Genomic DNA, 26,694 nt, shown 5'->3' on the forward strand with positions numbered 1-26,694 from the left:
AATTGCTTACTGCGCGGCAGGCAAGATTTTAAAATTTCCCACCATTTGTCGGTATACTGACAAAAATAAAGGACTTTTTTTGGCCCACTAGTTATTCAGCTTGTGTGGTATATACTAAAACAATTATTCACCTGGTGAAAGTGGTGGATATTTACTTTGCCGCTTCATGGCTCAGTAAATATCCACCACTCCATTTCGGTGAATAATTAACAATAATTCAACCCCTGGGGTCATGAGACTGAAGTAAGGATATGGTCACACAAGGTGAATTTTCTTGATATTTTTTTTAATTAATAACTTCTCCCAAGTACTTTAATTTATAAAAGTATGGGGACAAGATAGGAGAATTTGTTCTTTCATATTAGGGGTTTAAGGGCTAACTACAAGGTCTTTGAGAAAGATGTATCACTCAGTAAGTGACACAGGCAAACTTGGAAAAAGAAATTCCAAGTGCTCCTATCAGGAGTCGAACCTAAGACCTTCTGATTACTAGTTCTGAATGCTCCCCCACTGAGCTACAGGAGACTCGTGGGAGCTAAGGCCATTAAACACGGTCTTTAAAATTTTTGTACAGTAACATATTTATTCATGGTCATTGATTTAATGCAAAACTTCCCAATATTTTCTAAAACCTTTTATAAACAAACTCCATCTAAGAAAACAGTATTCCGAGGCCCCTCTCTTACTTGAGGAAAAGCCATAAGGAAAGGTAATCTTTAAAAGATCCAACAACACAAATCACTTAATACACACTGTAGGTGAGTATGCAGAATAATAATATTATTATAATTTAGTACGTAAATTATGATCATCCGGGTGAGTGTAGTCCTGAGAAGGACTGTTTGTGGTGACTTTGACTGACGTTTCGACAACCTGAGCGAAAGTCACCTTCAGAGTCAAGTAAGTCAAAGTCACCACAAACAGTCCTTCTCAGGACTACACTCACCCAGATGATCATAATTTACGTACTTATGACATGACTCCTGGGTTCAAACCATTTACAGTATTATTATAATTATAATGTACAAATAACGTATAAGGTATGTACTAACCTCTCACCAAAATGAAGTTCATCTTTAGATGACTGCAACAAAAAAGGTGATTTAACAACTGTGTACATACACTGTATAACACTTAAAATATATATCACAAGCACACACAGATACGTCACGCCTCTTTACTGAACAATATTATTCCAAATTTGGGTTTGTAGCATTAATTGCAACTGAGAATGTCTGGAAGTAGCCATAAGAATGTTCATAGAAGTAGCACATCTTCTGTCTTCTTGGGTTCTGTCAGTTATTTAATATTTATTTATTTATTTATTTATTTAATTATTTAATTATTTATTTATCTATCTATCTATTTCATTTATTTTGATTTTATTGTATTTTACAGTATTTGGTTTAGTTCATTTTTTATTGAAAATGTTATTATGTTTTTGTCATTGTTAAGAGGTGACTAAATATCCAGCACCTGGAAACTGTAATATTTGAATGCCAGTTGTTTTAATTAAGTACTGTTAGTAACTTAAATGTTATTGTCCAAGATGCCTTTCATGGTTCAGTGGATGGGTGAAAATTTTCAAATAATTATCTTGACGAAACCAAGTTTAAATCCTTTTCTTGTTTTAATTCTTTTTTGACAAAGTGCTCCGCTTATTCCTATTAGAGTAAAACTCTTAGAAAGATGATACCAAAGCAAAGGACCTTCCAAATTACGGAGTGTCAGGCATTTAGGTGTTTTTAAAACAGTTTCCAGTTGCTGGGCATATATACTCAACTTTTTAGACTATCTGGAAATGTGGCCCATATGCCAGTGCTTATTAATAAAAACTTGTCAAAGATGTACATTTATTACTGGTTTTTACTGTTAACGACAAACACAGCTTTAATGCACATAAGATATAACTAGTAGTAATCAGAGATTAGTGAGATGCGTTCGACCATTTGGGAAAAGAAAGTTACGTTAACTGCCAGATATTTTTCACATGTTTCTTTAAATCGCAAAAAAATCATTGTATAACCCAGTGTTTATAATGTAATGGATATTTGGTGCGCTTGCTTGTCGGGTTCGACCTTCTCTTCACGTTTGGTTTGCTTGCTTGTCGAATTTTGGAGTGTGCTTCCTTGCTGTGTGGACTGTTATCAGGGAAGATGCATTGTTTACTTTTGAAGTTAGAGTTACTGGCATTTGGAATCTTGCGAAAGCATATCGATATGTTCATTTCCTTCGTTTGTTGCAGGAGTTGAGTTTCACGTTAATAGAGGAATAGAAGCCAAAAGATTGATAATTATATAATAAATAAATAAATAAATAAATAAATAAACAACTTAATAAATAAATAAACAACTAAATAAATAAATAGCTAAAATATACTAAATGAAAGAAAAAATATATTTGCTGCGTAAGCAGTACGCAACGCGAGATTATACTTTATTGAACTTGAATCTTTTGAATGAAAACTTCGAAAAAAGCATTTCCTTATTTTAAAGCGTACAACATTTACGGTAGAAATCGGCAAGGAACCGGGGAAACTTCAACGTGGCCGTTCATATGCCATTGCCTTTGAGCAGACATTGAAAGCCGCCACGAGACATCTTCGGCGTGGCGTTACAAATTTGCATAAATATTATTGAGATCATCTCAAAAGGCAAAGTCACGTTTTCTCCATTTTCTATCAACTGATTCAGATTGTAACCGTGTCTTCCACTGATAGATGACTGGATAACTTGTTCACTAAACCCAGTTTAACAGTGAATGAAGCGAAACTAAAATATTGCGACTTTTTGGCCGCTGTTTATAATTCACAAGTCGAGAATTGAAACACGCGCGATCGCTTTTAACCTCGCTAAACCAGTACGCTGCACATAATTATGCTTTAATCTTTTGAATCAAACCTTCGAAAACAGCATTTCCTTGATTAAAAAACGCACAATACTTTCGCTTGTAATTAGCAAAGAAGCGAGAAAACGCTTGAAGAGCGAACTCTTTCCAGCTCGAGCATACACGTGCGCACATCCATCGCTCCAACAAAATTAAAAACGCAAACAAAGTTGGCGGCTGTCTCGCAGAGTTGGTCCCCGTAAAACGGAACCGAACTGTGGCCGTTTCACTACAAGAAACCAACGTTGCCTTGCAATAACAAAAACTGGGTACCACCGAGTGCTTGCAATCCCTTATAATCGAATGACTCGATAAAGTGTTTGCCATTACAACTTCACCAATTCGTTTCACTCGCACTAGGAATGTTGCTTTTCTCGAAACAAATCATGGCCATTTGCCGAGCTACACAACTCGGGAACTTTTTGCTTTGGTGACCACAAATCATGGCCATTTGCCGATCTACATAACTCGGTAAGTAAATTATTTGCCGAGCTACACATCTCCGAAAGTAAATGTAATATATTTTGCTGAAACTACGCAACTTGTCTCTTGATTTAGTCAGCGCAAGGCAGCGTTGGTTTCTTGTAGTGAAACGGGTAAACAACACTACGCTGAACTTATCCATGTGTCTTCGCAGTCGTACACACTTCGTGAAGGCGTTGATAAATCTAAATTTCACCCGAAAGTATTTTTTTCTAACTTAAACAACGCAACTTCCCTAACGAAGCACAGCCGTCCAGCCAGCACACCAAAAGCGATGCAAGAACGTGAAACTCCACTCCGTCCCGCTGAAACGAAGGAACTGGACATCGATAAGCTTTCGCAATAATTTCGCAAGATTCCAAATGCCAGTAACTCTAACTTCAAGCGTAAACAACACAACTTATCTGATAACAGTCCACACAGCCAGGAAGCACAGTCCAGAATTCGACAAGCAAGCACACCAAACGCCAAAAAAGGGTCAAACTCCCAAGCAAGCACACCAACAAGCACGCAACACGTGAAACTCGACCCGCTAGCAACATTAAAAGATGGCTCTAGCGCGAAAACGAGGGGGCGACTCTCATGCGAAAACGAGACTAAAAAGATGGCTCTAGCGCGAAAACGAGGTCAGAGTCGTCATAAGTTCGCACCAGTTTCCCGGCCGACACATGCCCCTGCAAAACTCAAGCGGGGGGGCTATTTGGGTGTCCTTACAGCAATCTCAAAAAGTTCTGCATAGCCGTACACAGGCACACCAACTCAAAAGACACAGGACGCAAAAACGAAATTAGGCTTGCGTTCTCCTTCGTCGAACGCAATTATGACAAAAGTTACAATCCAATTAAAACTTGTTTCAGCAAGTATTATGTGACTGTATAAAACATTTAAATCAATGAAATCTTTTGTAGCACTTACAGATCAAATGTCTATAATCAACCTTTGAAATCCCTTAACACTTACTAGTAGCTCATTCCAGAAAAGCTCCTGTGGAACAAATTCTTGGCTTGATTACATGAATTATGTCAAACTAAAATTTTATTAATAAACGATAATTGTACCTAATCAATCCTACTTTTTTAAAAAATTGGTCCCATAGGGAATAATTAGGACTCTGAGTAACCTATTTTTGTTATAGTTAACATCAATAAAGTTAAAGAAGTCACAAAATAGTAGCATCATTGCTTAAACATCTTAGTCATTTTATATTAATTCAAAGAATAATTATTTTTACCAGAAAACCTCAAGTTGTTAACTGGAAATTAAAGTGTATTGGAAAGGACTACCCAATTTACGAATTCATTTGAATGGTCACTGACAGTTTATTTAGGATTTCATCCACAGATGAAAAAGTTATAACAGCCTTCTATAACACAAAAAACAGTTACCGCTAAGTACCTTTCATTTGAATGGCACTGATTCAGAAGAGCACTTATGGAAGAGTCTAATATTATTAACATAATTATAGTGTAGTAATTATTTTAAGTTTACTTGAGGGTTTCAATTCGATAGCAATAAATTTATTTTAATACAGTCAAAGGTCCTCCTGGAAGCAACCACCCAAAACACAAAGATGTAGTGGTCGCTTATGGGAGATGGTCGCTTATGAGAGTCGAACCAGAGAGGGTCTCTTCCAGGAACAGGTCTGACACATCTACTTATTGTAAGAGAATTTATTGCATACATTTTCTTATTCTGACAATACGAGCAAAGCTAGATTGTCACTAAAAGTTCCTTGTAAACTCTGCTCAATTAGCATAGTACATACAGCAAAACATGTAGATCAGAAGCTATCAGACCATGTGTTAATTATTGATCACTTACAAGAGGTTAAAAACAATGAAAACTGAATGCTGTCACCTCAAAAAGTGGTCGCAGTTGCTTATGAGAGGTGGTAATTTCGAGAGTTTTCAGCTATATGTATAGGCTTCTGACTGGGAAAAAATTTGGTGTTTTGGTTAGGTGGTCGCTTATGGGAGGTGGTCACACATGGGGATTCGACTGTTATTACTTATTTGTACAAACTGCTATCACTGTCAGATACAAAAGATAGAACCACCTTTTACAGCATGATAAACAGCACCACAAGGAAAGCACTGCTTAATAGAAGCTTGCATTTTCTTTTACTGACACACTTTAGGATTTTATCCACAGATGCAAAAATAAGAACCTAGGACCCTGTACAGTATTACAGTACCAGAAGAGAGTATCGCCCAATTGATTAATTTAAATGGCCACAATTAAGAGCTTCATCAAAGGACTCAAAAGCTAAAACCTGCTACAAATATAAAGCATAGAAAATAGTACTATAGGGGAGTACTGGTCAGTAGCTTTAATTTCAGCAGTCACACTTAAGGGAATCTGTCAGAACCACCTTGTACAGCACAAACAAATAGAACCATAAGAAAGGACTACTTTGTAGCTTTAATTTGAATGGTCCAATTTTATCCACAGGTTCTAAAAATGAAAACAACATTAGCTGACAGAGCTTTGGTGTCAGTTTGAAGTCAGGAGGGTTCAAATGGTTAGATGCATCCTACAGGTGAAGGCATGCACAATGGCTTCCAGTGAATATTAAAATACACGTCAAATAAAAAGAGAAACCATTACCTCTCCAACTCCACCTCCTTCAAGTCCCTCGTCATCATCATCCTCTTCAGACCGTGTCTGCTCTTCTGTCCAGAACAATTTGTCTTTTGTTAAACAAAAGAAGTGACGATTCCAACCCTGTGCAACACAAAAGGATTACTATAAGTTACATATTCATTAAAGAGAATACAAGGACAATAAGTAAAATAAGGACAAGTAAAATAACTCAGACACAAATAAGATCTTTTTACTTTGATTGTAAATGTGTACAACCACACATAATGTTTGTCTTAAGATAGGTACAAGACAGATGCATGTCTTAAGGTGCCTTATAATACAGGTGTATGCTAATGCAAAATTATTTTTGTTGCAGACAGAAGTTGGGATTTGTGAATAATGCAACAAAAACTTTCCAACATATCATGTTGACATACTGTGGTTGTTCCTGTAAAATTTATGCCAAGTTAATATACTTTCCAACTAACAACATATTTGCAACCATAGTTTACCAATGATCTTAAGATCCTACATAAAGGATTTTGTCAGTCTTAGGCTCCTGGAAGCATCAAACAAATGAACAAATGTTCAATCTTTGGATAAAATGTTTCTTAAAAATGATTTCAATCTTCAACATGAATCAAATTTTCTCCTTTTTAAAAGCTCTTACATGATCAATTTCATCTTCTAGAAGCAGATATCCATTCCTGACTGACTGACTGAGGTCATCCTCCACTACTACATTGATCAAGTTAAAAAATTCAGAACACTTCAGGTTAGTTTTCATATTAAATGAAAATAAATACATCCTACTAAATATTCTAAATTTTTAAGTCTAAGGTCTCAGTTTTCAGAGGTCTTAGGTTTTGCAACAACCCTTGTATTATACCATACATAGAGTAGAAGATTTCCCCCATTTCCGCTCACATTACAAGTTTAATATTATTTATACATGGCTTTTTCTTACAAGTGTGTCTGTCTATACTGTTTGATCTTTGTTTTAGTACTATCTACGATCTAGGACACTTCTTTTGAGTAAGTGAAATATGTGTGTATTTCAATCTGTTAACTTTTGTTTACAACTAGTTGTCATTAGTTTTAGTGACTGACAGACATCTTAATCTTTTGTAAGGTTGTATTACTAATTGTTTGTGATAAGTAAAATTACTGTGAATAATAAAAAGAAAAGATTGGTTCTTTCCTCTAGAGGCAGAAATTGTCTCACAGTCTGCTTCAAAAATGTCTCAGGTCATAGCTGGTTGGTGTATTTAGAAAACTGCAGATGAAAACTGTCTTTAATTACATACATGTACCACAACATTTCACATTAACTTATTACTATGTATTATTAGATCATATATTTACTGATAATGCAATGATACAAAAGAACTTACATGGATCACCAACAGTGGTGTCTGCCACCTGAGTGGGGTCTTTGGGCAGTTTTTTATGCTACAAAGATAAAACACAATCAGACACATTTATTTATTGTTTATGTGATGGCTGTCAGTCAAAAGAGGCACAATTAAATGTTGAATAATTTACATTCATTTTTTTCCTAAATGATGAGTTTCTAAAGATTTCTTCATGGTAAAAGCCAGAATAAAAACACTGGCAATTCCTAATCACAGAATCCCTTGCAATTATTAAGGCAACAGCAACAAAAAATGGATCAAATTGTAGTTCACAAATTTGCAGTGCATGTAGAAACTGTGCCCTATCCCCCCACTCCCCTACTCCCACCCCCTCAGATATGTCATCCACCTAATTACCAAGATAGGCAAATAACAACTTACAACAATGATAATACAGTATAAAAATAATACAAAATTAAAGACTGAAGACCTTGAGGATGATCTTGTTCTTGAGAGCAGTGGGTGATGGCATTTCTTTTGCACTAAGCTCAATTGGTTGCACAAGAAGACAATCTGAAAACAATGCAACAATTTAATCAATCTATCTATCCATCAGTCAGTCTAATATTGTTTGATCAACTTATCACGGTGTTTAGATTTGCATCATTCCATAGATGATAAATTTAAGTGCATAAGCAGTGTGCTCTTGGAGACTAAATATATACCTACAAAGGCTGTGTACTCTGAAGGAGCTAAAAAATGAGCTTCCTGGTACTAAATCTAAACCAACATAATTTTATTAGATAAAATCCACTAAGGGAACTAAGACCATCCCTGTGAATGTGTGGGCACCTCTGTCAAAAGAAGGACAACCAGTGGGTAAAGGATGTAGGCAGCGAGGGCATGCAAGGACAGCTGCAGATCTAAGAGCTGCCATAGTTCCTAGTTGGATGCTCAGTGATTAGTGAGCTATGGGAGAGCTGAGTTAACCTCAAAGGGAACTTTTTCCCTCCGGGTTGCTATTTATTTACCAGTACTTAATTATTCAATGGACCATTTCACATTTACATTCATGTACATTGCTCATTTTGTGTGGGGCTGTTTACATCATTTATGCCTTGCAACATTGCTGAACATTTCCACTACAAATAGACCTACAGCTGAAGTTATAAGACCTTAACCACAAGTGTTCCAGTAGCTCAGTAACTGACAAGTTCACAGGCTTGACTCTCACTGGGAACTGAGTTTTTAAGATATACGTCCTTCACTGATAATACACATCCAAGTTACCACTTAAGTCACCATTAGTTAACATGTTTTGTAAACTGTTCTTCATTTACAATTAAGTAATAATAATTATTATTATTGTAAGGAAACCCAATTGCTCTTTCACTAATTTGTTAAAAAAAAAAATAAAAATAATTAGTTGATAAATTCACCAAATAAAAGTGATTGAAATTTTACGTCAAAGTTAATACCAGTTACATTTGATAATAATTTAGAAATCTTACCAGGGAAATCCCTGTGTTAGATATCCTAATCTCAAGACATTACGCCAACCTACATAACTTGGTACACAGAGATATTTTAAGAAGCTATTTAATGTATTACAAACCTCCAAAGACATCCCTGAATGTCTGTGCCATGACCTTCTGCTGAGGTATGCTACAGTGATTCTCCAGTGACAAAATCAAAGGGTAGCTGAAAATTGAACAGCTTTGCTTTAGGACAAGCTTTAGCTCAACTAAAAAATAGCTGACATTAATAAACTTTACAGATACCAGTATCATAATGAAAGGAGCTGGTCATGAACCAAAGAAAGTCTCCCATGCCTACTGTCTTTTAGTTATTAGTAGCAGGCAATCTTCAATTTGCATGTACAGCTGCTGTCAGTAGTTACTGGCTGTAATGACTAGCTACTGGTTACTAGTGGCAGTCCTCTTTATACAGCTGTACAAACACATATATAAGCCTTCAATGGTGCAAGGATCAGTGAAAACAATGGAAAGCAACAATGATGAAGATCATAAGTAGGTGCACTCCATTAAAAAAGATGAAAGTGGTACAGTAATAAACAATGACTATGACTGAGATTTTAGCAAATCCTTGAAAAGAAGCGGGAAGAGTATAACAAAGTCAAAGGCTTGAAATGAAATCAACTTTCACATAATGAATAATTATGTGTGAATTGGAAGCACCGAGCTGCAGCATTATAAATAGGTCAATTTTTTATACACCCAACAGACTGAAACAAAAACATATCGGCTAATATAATCAAACCACAGGCAATTCAACCCAAATAGGAAAACAGAAATACACAAAGCCTGAAGGATCACAAAAAGGTCAGTGCCAGCCTTGGGGTTGGTCATTAAGTGCATACTAACCAAACAAAATAAAATAAATGAATACAAATATCCCTGAGTCATGACTTACTCTGATGCAACAAATGCATTGTCCTTGATTGCACGTACCACTTCCACAAATTTGATTCTGGACACAAGGGTGTGGCCATGTGTAATAATAGGTTGGCCATCTGGGCCATCCCAGCAATCCACTACAAATTTAACAACAAACAAGTAAATCACGTCAAACAGCTGTCTATAAGGAGGCATGTACATTGCTGTTATTTCTTAAATGAAATTAAAACTGAAAAACTACAGTAGTTGCCCTCAGATTGCAAATCAAATTGAAATTTAGAAGTCTTTTTTATATGAATAAGATTGACTTTTGTTATTAAATTTAGCAGAAAAACTAACGCAGAGAGATTTCGACGTTTCGATGACATCCTGTCATCATTATCAAGAAAATGAAGAAAATTTACATAAGTAAGTAGACAAAACTAAACTGAAAACAATAGTCTATTGTTCTAAGCCAGTGAATCGTCAAGTGACCTCATACAAAGGAAAACCAAAGTCAAGTGAATAATTTGGCACGTATTGAGTCTGATTGGATGTTAAGACTTGGTCTGTACTTCTTAATCAGGAGCATCGTATATCAGACAGTCCATCTTTCCTTGGCATTTCCTCAGAACTGCAAAATTCTTGGCTAAGTCAAGAGATCTAGGGCTGGTATCATGATCCTGTTGAAGATGTCTGCAAATGGATGAAGAACTGCGACAGTGTTCTTCAATTCTCTGAAAAAGGTGTCGAGTTGTGAGGCCTATGTATTCTGCATCGCACAGAGGACATGAAAATTTGTAGACCACACTGTGTTGATTGATCAGAGAGGGCTTTTGTTCTTTTACGCCAAGTGCATCACCCAGTTTACGACTAGTATAGATGGGCTGTAGAGGTGTTCCGATTCTGTTGCTAAGGTTGTTGAGTTGTTTTCTTAAGACGTTAGCAGACTTTTGATCCTTGAATGGCAGCAGTATCCGCACAGGTTGTTCAACTGGCACCACAGGGGGTGGACTCGAAACATTCGATAGCTTGGATTTAATGAATTGTTATCTCCATGCCAAGAAACGGTAATTTGTTGTCACTCGCTACCTCCATCGTGAAGCTGATCGAGGGATGACATTCATTAAGCGTAGAGAGAAAAGACAAAGAATGGCTGCCAACTGAGTACCAGTGTTTACAGAAAACCGACAAATACTGGCTTACTTCTACATTTTCACAGTCACGTTGATCGTAGGTACAAAACCTTGCTTTTGAGAACAATGGTAGACCGTGCATACCGTCTGTCATCAACGAAAGAACTTTTTGAGCTTGAATGTAAAGAACTTAGATCAATTTTTTCCAAGCTGAAGTATCCGAACAAGCTAGTGGATTCTACAATCTCATCTTTCATTAAATCCAAGCTATCGAATGTTTCGATTCCACCCCCTGTGGTGCCAGTTGAACAACCTGTGCGGATACTGCTGCCATTCAAGGATCAAAAGTCTGCTAACGTCTTAAGAAAACAACTCAACAACCTTAGCAACAGAATCGGAACACCTCTACAGCCCATCTATACTAGTCGTAAACTGGGTGATGCACTTGGCGTAAAAGAACAAAAGCCCTCTCTGATCAATCAACACAGTGTGGTCTACAAATTTTCATGTCCTCTGTGCGATGCAGAATACATAGGCCTCACAACTCGACACCTTTTTCAGAGAATTGAAGAACACTGTCGCAGTTCTACATCCATTTGCAGACATCTTCAACAAGATCATGATACCAGCCCTAGATCTCTTGACTTAGCCAAGAATTTTGCAGTTCTGAGGAAATGCCAAGGAAAGATGGACTGTCTGATATACGATGCTCCTGATTAAGAAGTACAGACCAAGTCTTAACATCCAATCAGACTCAATACGTGCCAAATTATTCACTTGACTTTGGTTTTCCTTTGTGTGAGGTCACTTGACGATTCACTGGCTTAGAACAATAGACTATTGTTTTCAGTTTAGTTTTGTCTACTTACTTATGTAAATTTTCTTCATTTTCTTGATAATGATGACAGGATGTCATCGAAACGTCGAAATCTCTCCGCGTTAGTTTTTCTGCTAAATTTTTTATATGAAGGGAAGAAAATCACGATTATAGCAAGAGATTTAAAAAAAATTATACAGATCAAGAACAGGAACTAACAACAACCCCAACATCTTTAATAATGTTATGACAAAATTTATCACCAATAAGAGAAAAGACACAAAAAAAACTGTTATCAACTTGTTAAATAATTATTATTATTATATTCCAAGGTGAGTGCTCTCATCATGTCACCATCATCCCTGTTTTCCCAGACAGGTACATTCATCTATGTAAAGTAAATATCTACCAGATGTATAGCCAGTACTAACATTCTAAACAGCGACAGCCCATCCTGAGGGCACGAATGTATGCTTCCACAGAGGCTTCACCCTGGAACTGATCACCTGTCAGATACCTGTCATAGCAAATAACAATTACTTGCCACTGCAGTGAACAACACTGTTGAACTAGCTACAAGGTTATCATTAATGACACACTGTGAAGTAAACACTTCCTGAATATTTGTATCGTCAATATTTTTAGAGTTCTGTGTAACAAATATATTGCACTTACTTGATGATATGTGTAACATTAGATTAATTTTCTTAGTGATAATAAACAACAATCAAAAGCAGTAAATCTATTTTTGAGAGTACACTTTGATGAAAATTTCACAGTTTGAGAGTACAAAGTCACATAGACAATCCTTCAATGTCATTTTGTGTAAAAAAATTAATTAAAAGCCAATTCAAATGCCAGTATTAACACTTGAATAAATCACTGATTATGAAAAGATTATTAAGTTAAAATACAAGTTGCATACGTGTTGTGTGATGAAGCAATCCAGTAGCAGGTGAGAGGTTTTGTCATGTCTTGGTACACCTCACAATGTGACGAATTAAATGCACTGTTACCTTTTGACATCAGGTAATCTAAAAACTACAAAAGATAATTAAAACGACCATCAGACAACTTAAGTTACAGTTACACGTATGGTACACTTAAATTAAAATGTTAATTAGTTTGCAACCCTGGAGCCCCCAAGTATAATTTGCTGCTCTACTTCATGTTTGCACAACACAAAGTAACTATTAATGGTACTTAACGCAGGCAATTACAGGTTTCTCCAGCATTTTGTTAAAGGTCCTCTGAGTGGAGGAAGGCAACAAGTAGGAGAAAAACAGATTTTCCAAGGGCTGCACCATGGACTCAAACCAACAACGTCAAATCCAAAGAAGACCACTGTACCACCGCACCTCTGTGCCCTACGGCTGTACATGAACTGTAATGTTCCTTTGACAGCCATTTAAAAATGTCTCGTGGCAGCCAGCAATTTTGCTGCTTACAGTGTACCTGTAGTTTATCTTGGGATTCACTGAAACCCAACTAAAAGATTTAAAGAGGAACCAAGCCTTCAGATATTGCTTACTATAGTGTACTACAAATTAGTTTGAGAGGAAGTAGACTTCACACCCTACAGATACATGCATACTATTATCAGAACCCCTTCCTTGCCTGGCTGAAAATAAAAGTGCACCTTGACACAATTTAAATGTAAATCTACAATATTATAATAACAATGCCTGCAGGATTAATTACCTCTGAAACAGTGAAATAAGGCTCTGAATAACTTCTGCTGCCGTCTGACAGATATTCCAACATATAGCTTCGTACAGTTTCTAAGTCTTTAGCTCCAGGCTCCTATGAGATAATCACAGCATATGGGGGAAACGTAAACAAGCAAAAAGATTCAAGTGTATGCACATATGACAAAGCATATTTAATTATATAATTATTATGCCAGATGTTAACACGTTTGCAGTTTTGAGGATTTAAATGGCTCAGCTGTCACAAGTTTACCTATAGCTCCACACCAGGGAATCCCACAGATACGTGATGGCTCAACTGTAAAGTTAATGTAGCTCAATACTATGTATGACACAACTTTTTTCCATCCCTACCTCTTGCTCTTCTAAAAGGAACCTCTGAAAGTTGGCTAGAGGAACATAGGTACTACAGAAAACAAAAACAAATAATGAAAAAGTTAAATAAATGCTGGTCAAAATGTCCATGGTACAATACTGCTCCTTATCTATTTCATTCCTTCCAAGAAAAAAAAAACAGAAATGATGACAACACTTTCTAGTAACTAAAGGTTTCAAACAGAACAATAATGAAGACATCAGAGAAAGAGAAAAACTGTGTCAACTGAGTGGGATTAAACTGTGCTCTTGTTAGTACTTAGTGTAGATTGCCACACATTTCACAGCCACCTTGTGTTTGAGCAATAAAACTAGAAGTTTTCTATTAATCTTTTGGGTTAATCTGATTTAAAAAAGCAAGAAGCTTAAGCTTAAGGAAAAAGAGTTGTCAGATTGCTAACACAAGCCACCTGAGTTTGAATACAATATTTATTTACTAAACACTGTTTTTCTTTCATTAATTTATTAGCAACAAACTTCCAAGCTTTGGGAGTTTTGAGACAGTGTTGGTAAGACTAAAGTTCTGTAAGTTCGAGATTAAATCACAAGAGAGTGGTACTCACCCATTTTCTATGTAGTCAACAAATCTCAATGTTAACTGCAGAGGGAACGAAAGACAATCAACAAGAGTTTACTTAGTGCTCGGCTTTCAGGTTTACCCCTTTATGGTCCATCATCAACATAATAATTATATCCCCCTTGTTGTTCTGGTACACATCTTTGGTGATCATTTTATTCATTCTCATTACCTAAATGTTTGATCAAGTGGTGATATCGTATAGAGAAATTAGATGCTGGTCACATTTGGTGCTTACAGGTTTAATATTGAAATATATTTCTGTATGAGTAGCACACTTCAAATAATTTGATTGTAGCCTCTTTCATTCAACTGAGAGCAACATGTAGTGCACAGCTTTTTCTTTCCTTCTTTTTTGTAAATAGTTTTAATTTGTTTTTAGATACAAAATATAAACTTGAGTGTATACTGGCCAGATTTGGAGCCAGCCCCTCACTTACTAATGACGGTTATACATAGTAAGACACTGTATTACCCAGTTGTGATTTATTTGTTCTGTTCTCACTTATACTCTGCACAACTATAAAGAATAGTCATTAAATAAATAAAAAAAATATTTGTTACAGTAAAAAAGAATACTCAATGCAGACTGCCTTTTATTTGAGAATAACTTCCATTAATCCTGAATGGATTGCATTTAATACTCTTTTCAAGCTCCTGATGTAAAATTAACTGTTGATGATATAACCTGAGCCTTGCTGAAATATCAACTGTTGATTGTAAAGAAAATAGATCTAACGAGATGAATTCATTGGAATCCTAATCTTACTAGAACTATGCATTTTGAGACTATTTTGCAAATTCTAGAAGTGTCTAGCAATAACGCTTCACTGACTTCATTGTTCAGCGAAACAAAAGGTTTCTTTTGTTTCTCGAATGTTCAACAAAGGATCTTCAAAAGATGCCACAAGGAAAACTGACTTTTTTTGCATACATTATTTCTCGAAAACGAAGAGCAAAACAGCAAAAAAAATACAGGGCAATGTTTGTTCACTAAAACGAAGCCCACATACAAAAATTGAGACATATCCGGGAAGAATAGAAAAACGGCCCAACATTCGACATAAGGCAGTTATGCATTCACCCCTTCAATTGAAGTTTCCAGAACTAACTTAAAGTAACGTTCAAGAAAGACTACTGGTAAAACCATTTTAATTAGTAGAATCCTTGTCCAGAAAGTTCTCTGACATTTTGTACTAAGCAATTGCCTTTCTGTATGTTGGGATGAGTATTAACAAAACGTTTCAACACACATGACTTTGTATAATTATTAATCATAAAATGTGACAGACAGTTGTGAATGAGAGAAATTAATAACACAGTTTGTCTGTAAAGGGAGAAAAGTGAGAATACTTTCAGAATCCAGTAGTTTGAGAGGGTTAACACTCATTCAAAGCATTCACATCTTGCAGTTGAGCATAGCCAATAATTATGCTTCTTTTTCTGTTTCTTTTCTCTCACTCACCTCTTTAACAGTCATTATCTCATCATAAATTTTGCGGAATCCTTCAAAATCAATGTGGCCTTCTCCTCTTCCTGCAATCTGAGATGAAACCAAACAAACAAAGCTTAATGACAACTGAATTTAACTACAGCATTACTGTCAGTAATTAAAAATATGAAGTTTAACCCACAATATTCACGTAACATTCTTACTATTAAAGGACGTTAAGAAAAAGGTGATAAAATAAGGAATTGCTGATTAGACAGTACCATCAACAGAGGTCCTACAACAACTTAATGCAAGAATGCTGCTATACCTGCCAACCCTTAGGCATTAAATGTGAGTCTCTGAAGCTTGTAGATCAAAAACATCAAACTCACAGATACAACTGCTTCCTTACCCAAACAACTGGTAATTTTGATTCAATTTCAGCAAAACTAGTGCAGCTATAAAATGCTAGCTATCATGTTTCAGTCTTCTAACTGGTGTTTGAACCATAGCTAATACAGAAGCATCGTCATCACATTTTTATCCACATGTTGCATTGACCTTCAAACCTGTAACAATCTTGTGGCTTTGTGGGTAAAATTAACCTACAAACATTTTTCACCAATATCACCGATAACATCATTTTTTTCCCCAATGGTATTCAGCATGTGCCAGGTGTTAAGTGTTATGGCCCTAAATTGCAGTTCTGGGCCCAGTTATTCAAAGCCTGATTAAGCTAATCTTGGGTTAATGTGAACTTTGATTCAAGTTTAAATGACTATAATCAATTATCAAATAAGGTTTTTCCAAAAGATTTTTGTCGTTCAGTTTTGACTTTATTTACACTGTAATAGACTTTTCTTGGCCATTAGCTTTAGAACTATTAACTTTTAAAGACATTTTTAAACAGCAAGATAAAAACCTTCAATTGGTTATTTTCAACCAGGGATTAACATTAATTGACTTTCAAACAACTAGGCCCTGGTTTAAGTTTTCTTTACTAGACACTTTCATCTGTCTTTCACAATCTTCAGAAATCTCTTAACATCATCAGAATTTACTGTTCAACATCTTCAATGTTCACTGTTTGCAAACCATCAGTCAAGAACATCTTCAGAAATCTGGGTATTATGAGCATGAAAAACGCTCCGGAATAATTGGAGAGTAAAGAATGAATTTATTACATGGTGGTGATAGTGATAGCAATGGAGGCTGTGGGAGGCTGCTGCTGCTGTTAGTGGTGATGATGATAATGATGACAAACTTACTATTGCTAACAGTCTAGGGCACATAGTTATGAGATGTTAACAAGATCAATGATAATAACTAGACAAATAGTAATAATCAAAGATTAGGGAGTGCATTCGATGATCTCAATCCCAGGCTCCCTATCCTTTGCCAAGTTGGTGATGATGTCATCTGCCTATACAAAATCTGCAGAGGACGCCAGATACACGTCCCAAGATCCATTCATTCAATCAACAATCTCAACTCCAATCTGTATTAGGAGACTTCTTTCTACGTCAAACGCAATTATTCATTTATTCAATTAAAAGCACATCTGACCTGAAACAGCTCCTTTAATCTTGCATTGCTCAGCTTTACATTTGCTCGCTGAAAAAATGCTCTTAGCTCCTTCATACCGATAAAAATGGGCTGCTCAACAGTGCTGAAAACAGGTACAATACATAAATGAGATCAGTAAAGATTAAAAGTTAAAGTGTACACGTTTACAGACATGCCAGATTCTTATTTCACTGATCAACAGATTCATGACAAACATGACATTTTGAGACTAAATTGAAACTTTAGAACATCAAGGCTCCATGACACACATTCAACTATAACAGGTGTTTTGGGTTACGATCTGTAATGACAGTCTGGTACAGTCTTCATGCATGACAGTTACTGTTCAGTAGCTCTTAGTTTATGAAATCTCAATTATAAAATTGTTAAGCACAGGCTCAAGTAAACTCACTAAAATGATGTCTGTATCAACAAAACACTGTACATCATGGCAGGTTTCATTAGTTAAGAACACACTTTTGCCATACACAGGTAATTTAACCTTCCTTCTAATAAAAATACATGAATCTACAGCTACATGCAGGGCTGTCAACCTAACGCGTCTTCAAATATAGAGAACATGACTTCCCCGGCAAATCGCCGGACAGAGGCGTCGCATCAAGGCCAAATTCACAGGTTCAGTGGGGGAAGGAGGGCAAGATACATTAACCCGTACAAAAAACACTGCTTAACATTTCAGATTTTCTTGTAAGAGAGTCGAGCCTATGACAAATGGCAAACTTTGTCAATTATCCAGGAGATTACAGACATAAATCTGGAGAATTCTGGAGACCAGAAGCTACGCCTCAAAATCTGGAGATCACAGACATAAATCTGGAGACCGGGAGATACGGTTCAAAATCTGGAGACTCCCGGATTATCCGGGAGAGTTGACAGCCCTGTACATGGATTAAGTTCCCACTGGATCAGTTTTAATAACAACATTTAATTATTGGCCCAGGAGTTTCTGATAAAAACAGTTTTATCATTGGGAAAATTCTGCCACTATAAATTCATTAGTTTCCTTAGACAAACTGTTTTAACCCATATCTTGGTACATGTATATATGAAAAAAGGCTGGCATAAATTTTTATGTTGTCCACCTTAAAATTTTCTTTTAAAAACTTGTCACTCAGGGCTTTTTTCCATGCCCTCTTCATTTAATATTGTCAGTGTTAATCTATTAATTTTTACACAATCCCATAAGGTGTAAGATAGGTTCAGGGTTCTTGTTAAGATTTGTATAAAGGAGGTAATAAATTTCCAACAGCGCTAGCAGGTGGTTACCATCTTGTTAATAGCTCCCAGTGAATGATGGGAGCATGATGGCTGCAGGAAGAATGGAAACCAAACATGGTGGAACTTAAAGTCAATGTTGTTTTAGACAGAAGAAAATGCTGATGTTTCAACATTACATGTATATATGGGAAGGAAATTCCCAAAACAAGGAAGAGCTTTTCGAAATATGATGAATTTTGAAAGCAGTAAACTTCAATAATTTTGGAAACATTTTTTCATGATAGCCAGTAACATTTACATGAACATCCAGATGGTAAAAATAACCAGTTACCGGCTCCTAACAAGAACCCTGTTAACTGGGGTGAATGGTTGACTTAGGTAACAACAGTTTATTATACTGTCACTTGCTGGTAAAAAAAATTATAATAAGAAAAATGAACAAAGTAAGACATTACAGCAGACTGCATTCGCTGCAGATACTTTGAGTATCGTAACGAGAAGAAGTAGTATCTTCAGTTAGGCTCCTGTAAAGCAACAAAATCAGACAAATGGGGAACAAAAAGGACCTTACAATATCTGCACCCCAACCTCTTCACTTGCAAAAGCAAATAAATTCAAAAGTTACAAAAAAGTCCCACTTTTTAAAAATAATACTGAAGAACAAAGAGCATCAGTGGACAGCACTGCTCCATTGCTTTCCTTTGCATCAACATCCCCAATACAGTAACTGACTTAAGTTAAGGTTCTGTTTTTGGAAGACTGTTATCAATATGGACCACAGTCTAAGCTAAATGATCTTGGGCATATATATTTGACTAAGCAGGGTGGGCAAATGGCACTCACTAGCTTGCCAACACGAGTATGGATCACCATTTAAAACACTGGTAAAATATGTGACATGCTGCAGAACTATTACCACACAATGCAGCAATCATATCAGAAAGTGAAAGCAATCTCAGTTTCATACTAAATATCTTTTTTCATAATGTTTAAAATTGGCGATAAATTTCTGCTACCACCCAAGAATTCATGAATATATTTCTGGAACAACACAATAATTTATTGACGTATCATGAAGACATGTTTCCTGGAGTAAAGAAATTCATACAATCACACATGACTTTTCTCCTTAACATTGAATTTTTTTCTACAAAGTAGTTGTTGTTCAAAATGGCACAAAAAACGCTGAAAGTTTCTCCCATTGTTCAGTGCATTCTCCATAAACCACTTGCTTTGTCTTGCATACTGAGAAATACAGAGGTCCAGAAAACAAAGTTTTTCATTGCACATTGAGGGGAATAAAAATTTTCCCTTTAATTCTCAATAATTGAAAACCAATCCACTAGACTTGCATTTTGTAACTAAGTCTTATGGCAAAAACTTTCAAACTTAAGTTTCCAGCCCTGCCAAGTCAAAGGTGTTCAAAAGTGGTGAATTAATGTTCATTTGAAACAAAAAAGTGTCCACTCAGGAAGTTTATGAAAGTATGAATCTTTAATAAAGCATGTCTGCGGCTATTTACAACAGGTGGCCGTAAAAAGAGGTTGCGAATCAAGGCATTTGCTAAAGAAATGATGAAAACAACTAAGCATTATCTTAGTTAAACCTTACAAATATTTAGGTTTATCAACTGAGTTGCTAGACAAATTTGCCACCATTAAGGGATTAAAAGCTGATGTTTGACATTTCAAGTGCTGGTCCGTTCTCTAAGTGCACCTGACAAAGGAAAAGCACTCTAAACATCACTTTTTTAATCTCTTTGTGGTGACCAATTTACCTGTGTTATCAATACAGCTGATAAAACTAATTATTCATTTTTACTCCCCCACAAATGCAGCACCACAGTTTGTTTAGAAACTAAATCCCTTCATCCATTTTGTTAGTTTTCTATAAAGGTGTCTTCTTATCTGTTAGCAGACTTATGTTCATACTAAACAGATATCTACAAAATTGGTCAGACTTCTGCCAACTCTCTGCTGACTACACTAACTTCAGACTGAAACCGTTGCCATAGGTGACATGCTAAAGAACAATCTACAATTCACTGTATAAATAAGGGTGATTTCAAATCACAGAGTCAATACACAATTATTCAAGTCAAGAATACTTTCACGGAAAAGTAAAAGGATGTCACTTTTTAATATTTTATAATAAATAATAAAGAAACAAATTTGATCTGTATAACATCAAGGCAAAAGCTACAGCAGGTCCTTTCAATGAACAGATCCAATATCTGAGTACATCTATTTTTAATTAATAAGTTGGACATTGCTGTCATTTAGTTGGACAATGTTCAGCTCTGTAGATGGCATTTGGATAAAACAAATCCTTGCAAACAAAATGTGCCTAAATGCAGAAAGTGAAGTCAAATAATTTCACTTCACCAACTTATTGTGAACCATTTAATAAAGAGGAAACTAATGAATGTAACTACTAAGGGAGAGTGCAGCAGTTTGTTCTCCTTCCAGTTGTTGGATCTTTAAACATATAAGACACCAGCTCAATTGTTGACATGGGAAACCAGAATTTATCTTACGGCTGTTTTACTGATGGGAAAGTAATATTAATAATATTACAAAATCATATATTGAAAAATGGTAAAAACACTGGAGTTCTTGGAATAACATATTCATAGGTGGAACTGAACTGAGATCCAAAAACATGATTATCTGCTTTTTATTTCTAGAAGTATTCTCCATTTTCTACCCTTCCTAAGTGGCAAGTGTGAATTTACTACCAAATTCACTGCTACCCAACCTTGGAAATCAAAACTCACTTGGTTAAGGTCTTCCATCAATCGCACAGCACCAGCACGTTATATGGAATATGATTTTCGGAACTGTTTTAAGCATCAAAAGCCACTGATTGATGGTAACAAAAATGTCCATTGTCATTAGGTTACTTGGGGATTTTGAATTTGAAAATGGTAATGGATATATTTTCTGTGACAGCAAAGATTCTTCAACACTTTTACTACTGATAGTCAAAACTTCCAACTTGATATTGGTGTCAGGAGATCATTTCAACATCTGCACTTTGACCATGAGTAATATTTTTTTTATTGAGCACCAGAAAATCAGTTTCCAGGCTAACAGTCCACAATGTAATCTAAGTTAAAGTGAACATTATGTACCTAGCTCTATTTAGCTGATTATTTGAGGTGTTTTGCTTCAAGAATCCAGAAGGAGAAGGCTTCAGTGAAACTGTCATGGCTTAAACACATGCTTCAACAAAAACTGCTTTAATTTTCAGTGGAATTGGTCTCAGATTACGGCGTCACCATCACTTGACATTGGATTTTATCCTTTTTAGTAGCTAACTGTTCAAAGACTTCATTCAACTTGGGTTTACATCTCGAAAGTTTTAACCGGACCCACAGTTCTGTCCTGTGGTTTACTTCCTCTTTCTAGAAAATGAAAAGTTCCATTGACAAAGACTTCTGCCAAGCAGGTTTTGATTTCAAAGGTCATACAGCAGTGAATTACAAGGTCACAATTTTTGTGCTCACATTATTTTTATTTTGGATGCTTATTTTTCATTTTCCTAGGCAATACTTGCCTATATGTTGCAAACAAAATATCTGTACTTAAAGAAAAATGTCTTATGGGGGAGTTCTAGCCTATCTTACTACCCCTAACCTCACTTTTAGATTTCAACTCCCTAGCAAGTTTTTGAAATCACTGCAGATGTTTTTCATCAAATTGTCATTTTTGAATTTAAATTTTATTTTTTGCCTGACAGTGTTATTGGTGAACAAATAAATATCTCCCTTAAGCAGTGTAAACAGTCGGTGAAGAATGACAAGCAACAGACTTGTCGATATAAAAAAGAAACTTACACAGTGGCTTGAAGATATGAATTTTATTTTCTTGTGTTAAAAAACAATATTTTACTCACCCATTGCATTTGTTTGTAAAATATTGTTTTTACCATCTGAAAATAAAATTCATATCTTTGCGCCGCCATGTAATATCCTCTGCAGCTGTATATACATTCTGCTAAAAGGGAATAAAAGTTGAAAAAGCAAGAACTAATAAACAGTTGTTGAGATTTTATTGCTGGCATTGTTCTATCCTCTGCTGGCTTCACTATCAGTCACCAGTGAAATTACAGGAACAAAATGTCAAAAATGGAGATGGCTTGAGACAATTCTTAAATCTGTTTGACATGATAGAGATGCTGACTTTAACATTTATGACAAGCACAGGAAACAAGTCATCCAAAATGAGGAGGTAAATGTTTCTTCACCAAAATGTTCCACACCTGCCCAAGCCCCCACCCCTCTCCCCCAACAAACCCACACACCCCAAGTCTTTTCATGTTACCACCGATAGGAGAAAATTCTTATTCTGAGTGACATATTGCTAAAAGCTAATAGCATATATCTCCAGGTGATTTGACATAAGCCTCACGCGTAATTTTTGATGTGACTTTTTTTCTGACTGTGTACTACTAATTATGCAAATTTACAAATTGTGTAATGATTGTCTGCAAAATGGAAAAGTGACAATTAATTTTACTTGGGCTAAATGTAAATGAAGTTTAAATTAAAGAGAACAACACAGGTTGTCAATTCCAATCCTTTACCCCACTTCATTTAGAAATTTGAAAATATGAAAGGTTGCCCCCAAAAAAATGAAACTCATGTGAGGTAAATAGATTCCATGAAATCAGCAGATGATTAACATATTAACATATAGATGTCAAAAAGTCAGCAGCAGGACTCTAAATGTTATTTGTTCTCTTGTGGAGATTAATTAAACTTAGGATAATGCTCAAGCTTACTTACTTTTTCCTTGGTGCAGATGCAAGAGCAGCTATACCATTCCATTCTCTTAACAGCCACCTTAGATAAGGCACACAGAAAAATCATGTTACAACCATACTATACACTGAGGTGTTTTAAAATTAATTAAAATTAAAGCAGCAAAACGTCTCAAAAATGCTAGTTATCCCTTCCGACATTACACCGTCATCTATCGTTGTCATTTTGGGAGACGTTAAGCTTAAAAAAAAGTGAAAAATATAATTTTTCACCTTGTTGATTTTAAAAGGAAACGAATTTACATCATGTCAACAGATGACAGACCGAAAATAGTACTAAGATTAAAAATATATTATTCTTTCATTGCGGAAAGTTGTTAGGTGTCTACACAGACTACACTGCTGCATGTACCTGTGAATCAGTACGGCTTGTGTGGCTATTAGACTCTCGTACATCAAATACACCAATCCTTTAACCCAGAACTCGCGCTCTTGGTGGCTGTGTGCTATGCAAAGACAATAACAACAGCAAGTAGGTTTACTGCCAAAAAAAATTGTAAACGTTGCGTGTTATTAACACTTGAGCTTACCAACAAGGCTTAAAGTTTTAAGCTTGAATTCAGTGCCATAAAAAATCGCGAGGCAGCAGTTCGGATCAAGTCTTCGTGCGATTTCAGCATTTCTGTCGAAGTCTTTGGAGCCTAACCCACGCCGGACTTCCTTGATCTCTCGGATAAAAACTACAAACAAGAACAGAATCAATGGACATTTGCTTACCGCTGGTGCTCAAGATAAATTTAAGAATAGCGCAAACCAAAACAACTTTGTCGATCGCGCACAATTTTGTCAATAACAATACCTGAACCATCCTCTCTGCCTCCTTCTTTCCTACACCAGACCAGCTGAAACTCCTCCATTTTCAACTTGAAAATCCTCAGATCCGTCGTTTGCCTTTTCCTGGTAGCGTAGTATCTTGTCATAGCACTGCCCTCCTTTAATGCCGTGATGATCGGCCCCATCTCTTCCCCGATTGCAATCCCCGACGCTGTGCCGGGCGGCGGGCCGTAAACATTTTCCACCGTGCTCATTTTCACACAGAATAGATACTTCCCATAAACTGCTGGAAATGATGTGACTTTTAGTGAAGTTTAGTGCTAATAACAGTGCAAATTATGGCCATATTCCTACTTCTTGTTATCATTCCGATCACGTGATAAAAACGGTCAGCGGTTGACTCAGGGAACAAATTTCCTGGATGGTCTATGCTTCAAATATGACAAAGACAGTATAAGTGGGAGGAACTAGGAAGAGTAACCGAATATGGTAACATCGGAGAGATACATAAGATTTTTTTTATAGAGCGAAACAATACATCATTCCTGCAGTTATTATATAAAACCCTTAAATAAAACCCAGTTAAAAAACATCTTTCACGGTATCAAGAGCATCATAGGAGTCCAGTCCCGGACTCCCGGCTGGCCCCTCCACTTTCTGTCAGGTAACCGGCAAGGCGCGTTCGTCCTTGGAATCGCTTTGAATCACTCAAAGAAGTTCAGGTGGGAACATTTAATTAAAAAATTATTCGCAATTAATTAGGTAACGTCTTTCTCCCATAGTATCAAACCTTATAATTTTATTTCACAAAATTACGTGATTTTAGTCATCCCCGGAGACCACAAGTGCACTTTAATAAAATGAATAAAACTGACTCACCTCTGGTGTACTATGCGTTTGGGATCATTTCATCGTTTGAGGCATTCTTTGAAATCTTTTGAGAAGGGAATAACAGTGATTTCAAAGAATGCCCAAAACGGTTAGCCTACGTAGCAGGCGTAATTGGGGAGGGGAGGGTGAGAGAGAAAAAGTAAGAGGAAAAAAAGGGGGAGGTCTCGCTCCCCGAGTACGGCCGGTGAAATGGCCCTCAAACGCAGAAGAATACACCAGAGGTGAGTCAGTTTTATCCATTTTATTGAAGGAAAGTTAAAATTTAGCATTATTTAAAGTTTGCAATCGACAAGTTTAATTCTCCATGCAAAGTCTTATAAAGATTTCAAATTATCAGCGGCCAGCTGTAACCCAATACCGCTTGCACTCAAAGGTCATGAAGTAATTGACACGAGCTTGGGTTGCCTGTGTTCGCAAGGGAACCCCCTACACCAATGAAAGGTTCTTCTGGTAACTGTCTCATTGTGCTACTATGCCAGTTAGGATCGACTTCCTGTAGATCTCACCACAAGATGTAAAAAATATGTCTCCGAAGTAGAACATTGTACGGCATTTCCGTTTATGCATTCAACGGCGCGGATTTCAGACTGCAAAATGATTGCTGCCAGTATGATAACTAATCCTCCTTTGACTTAAGGGTGGACTTAACCTAAATTTGAATGAAATTTTGAAGAGATTTTAAGAAGGGATGGAAGAAAGAAAATGATTTTTGGAACACTAACAGACAGTTGATAACCACGCAAGAGCACCCCAGGTTGCTAGTGGACTAACTTGGTGTCCGTCTATTAATTATTAACTACAAATTCTAATTTTAAAACTTCACTAACTCTTCAATATTTCTTAATTCTTTTAAATTTACCAATCCTTCAAGAAAAACTATCTCCTCCCAAATATACCCAAAAATCACCCAAAAATTCACAAAACACCCCACAACATAGATTCACGTTATGAGCACAGAGTTTTTGGATTGCTTGAAACGTGAACGAGATATTTCGATTGAAGCCATGTCAAGTGGCGGAAAAATGGCGTTTAGGTTAAGTCCCCAATTAAACAACAGCAACAACAACAACCAGGACTGATTCGAATAATCAAATTTGTTGTTGTCGAAAGGGAAGTGCAAAAACAGCGACATTTTCTCTATCCATAACGTTTAATCAGCAGGAGAGTACTTCAAACAAAAACCCACTTATTCCTATTCTTTTCATGATCTCTCTCTGTCAATACACTGAGCTTGCATTTTCATTGGTATTTCGCTGACTTTCTAACAAACAACCGGTCTCGAAACTTTTTCTTTTCAAAGGACCTTTATTCACAAAATTCAGCGAGGCAGTAGAGAGAATTGTTAAGGATCTTTCTGGGCTCGTCTTGACTTTGCTAGTTCTGATCCCTTTGATTTTCCTTTCTACCATATAAGGTGAATAGGCGAATAGCCTTGTACGTCCCTACAATATTTAGATCTTGTCTAGCGACGTTCGTTACATGTGCAAACCTTATAGCCACATTGGTTTCCTAAGGTCTTCCGTCTGGGGTTGAGAATGGGCCACAACAATGCACTATTGCCGTCTTATGGATTTTTTCATTCCGTCACAAATATGAATACTGCTAACCGCTATTCCTTCCCAATAACTTCAAATACATAATAACCAGCGAG

General features: G+C 36.3%; 1 protein-coding gene across 2 annotated transcripts in view; it reads right to left on the reverse strand.

The window, feature by feature from the left end:
- Positions 1-24,523, reverse strand: part of LOC146460945 (1-phosphatidylinositol 4,5-bisphosphate phosphodiesterase gamma-1-like) — a 50,331-nt gene extending 25,808 nt beyond the window's left edge. Inside the window, exons 1-19 of one of the 2 annotated variants that reach the window (XM_085087763.1) lie at positions 24,178-24,523; positions 23,909-24,058; positions 23,731-23,824; positions 23,344-23,400; positions 19,010-19,078; positions 17,316-17,418; positions 15,783-15,860; positions 14,304-14,338; positions 13,720-13,771; positions 13,358-13,459; positions 12,582-12,697; positions 12,088-12,173; positions 9,741-9,861; positions 8,923-9,008; positions 7,798-7,880; positions 7,347-7,404; positions 6,623-6,690; positions 5,977-6,093; positions 1,053-1,084 (exon numbers count right to left, since the gene is read on the reverse strand). In XM_085087763.1, coding sequence (XP_084943889.1) covers positions 1,053-1,084; positions 5,977-6,093; positions 6,623-6,690; positions 7,347-7,404; positions 7,798-7,880; positions 8,923-9,008; positions 9,741-9,861; positions 12,088-12,173; positions 12,582-12,697; positions 13,358-13,459; positions 13,720-13,771; positions 14,304-14,338; positions 15,783-15,860; positions 17,316-17,418; positions 19,010-19,078; positions 23,344-23,400; positions 23,731-23,824; positions 23,909-24,058; positions 24,178-24,406 — 1,736 coding nt within the window. In that variant the 5' untranslated portion in view covers positions 24,407-24,523. The remainder of the gene's footprint in view (positions 1-1,052; positions 1,085-5,976; positions 6,094-6,622; positions 6,691-7,346; positions 7,405-7,797; positions 7,881-8,922; positions 9,009-9,740; positions 9,862-12,087; positions 12,174-12,581; positions 12,698-13,357; positions 13,460-13,719; positions 13,772-14,303; positions 14,339-15,782; positions 15,861-17,315; positions 17,419-19,009; positions 19,079-23,343; positions 23,401-23,730; positions 23,825-23,908; positions 24,059-24,177) is intronic. The other variant, XM_085087765.1, reaches the window with a different exon arrangement.
- Between the last annotated feature and the right edge of the window lie 2,171 nt (positions 24,524-26,694).

This window comes from Pavona decussata, unplaced genomic scaffold, assembly GCF_977016875.1.
Source record: "Pavona decussata unplaced genomic scaffold, jaPavDecu1.1 SCAFFOLD_207, whole genome shotgun sequence".
NCBI classification, from domain to species: domain Eukaryota; kingdom Metazoa; phylum Cnidaria; class Anthozoa; order Scleractinia; family Agariciidae; genus Pavona; species Pavona decussata.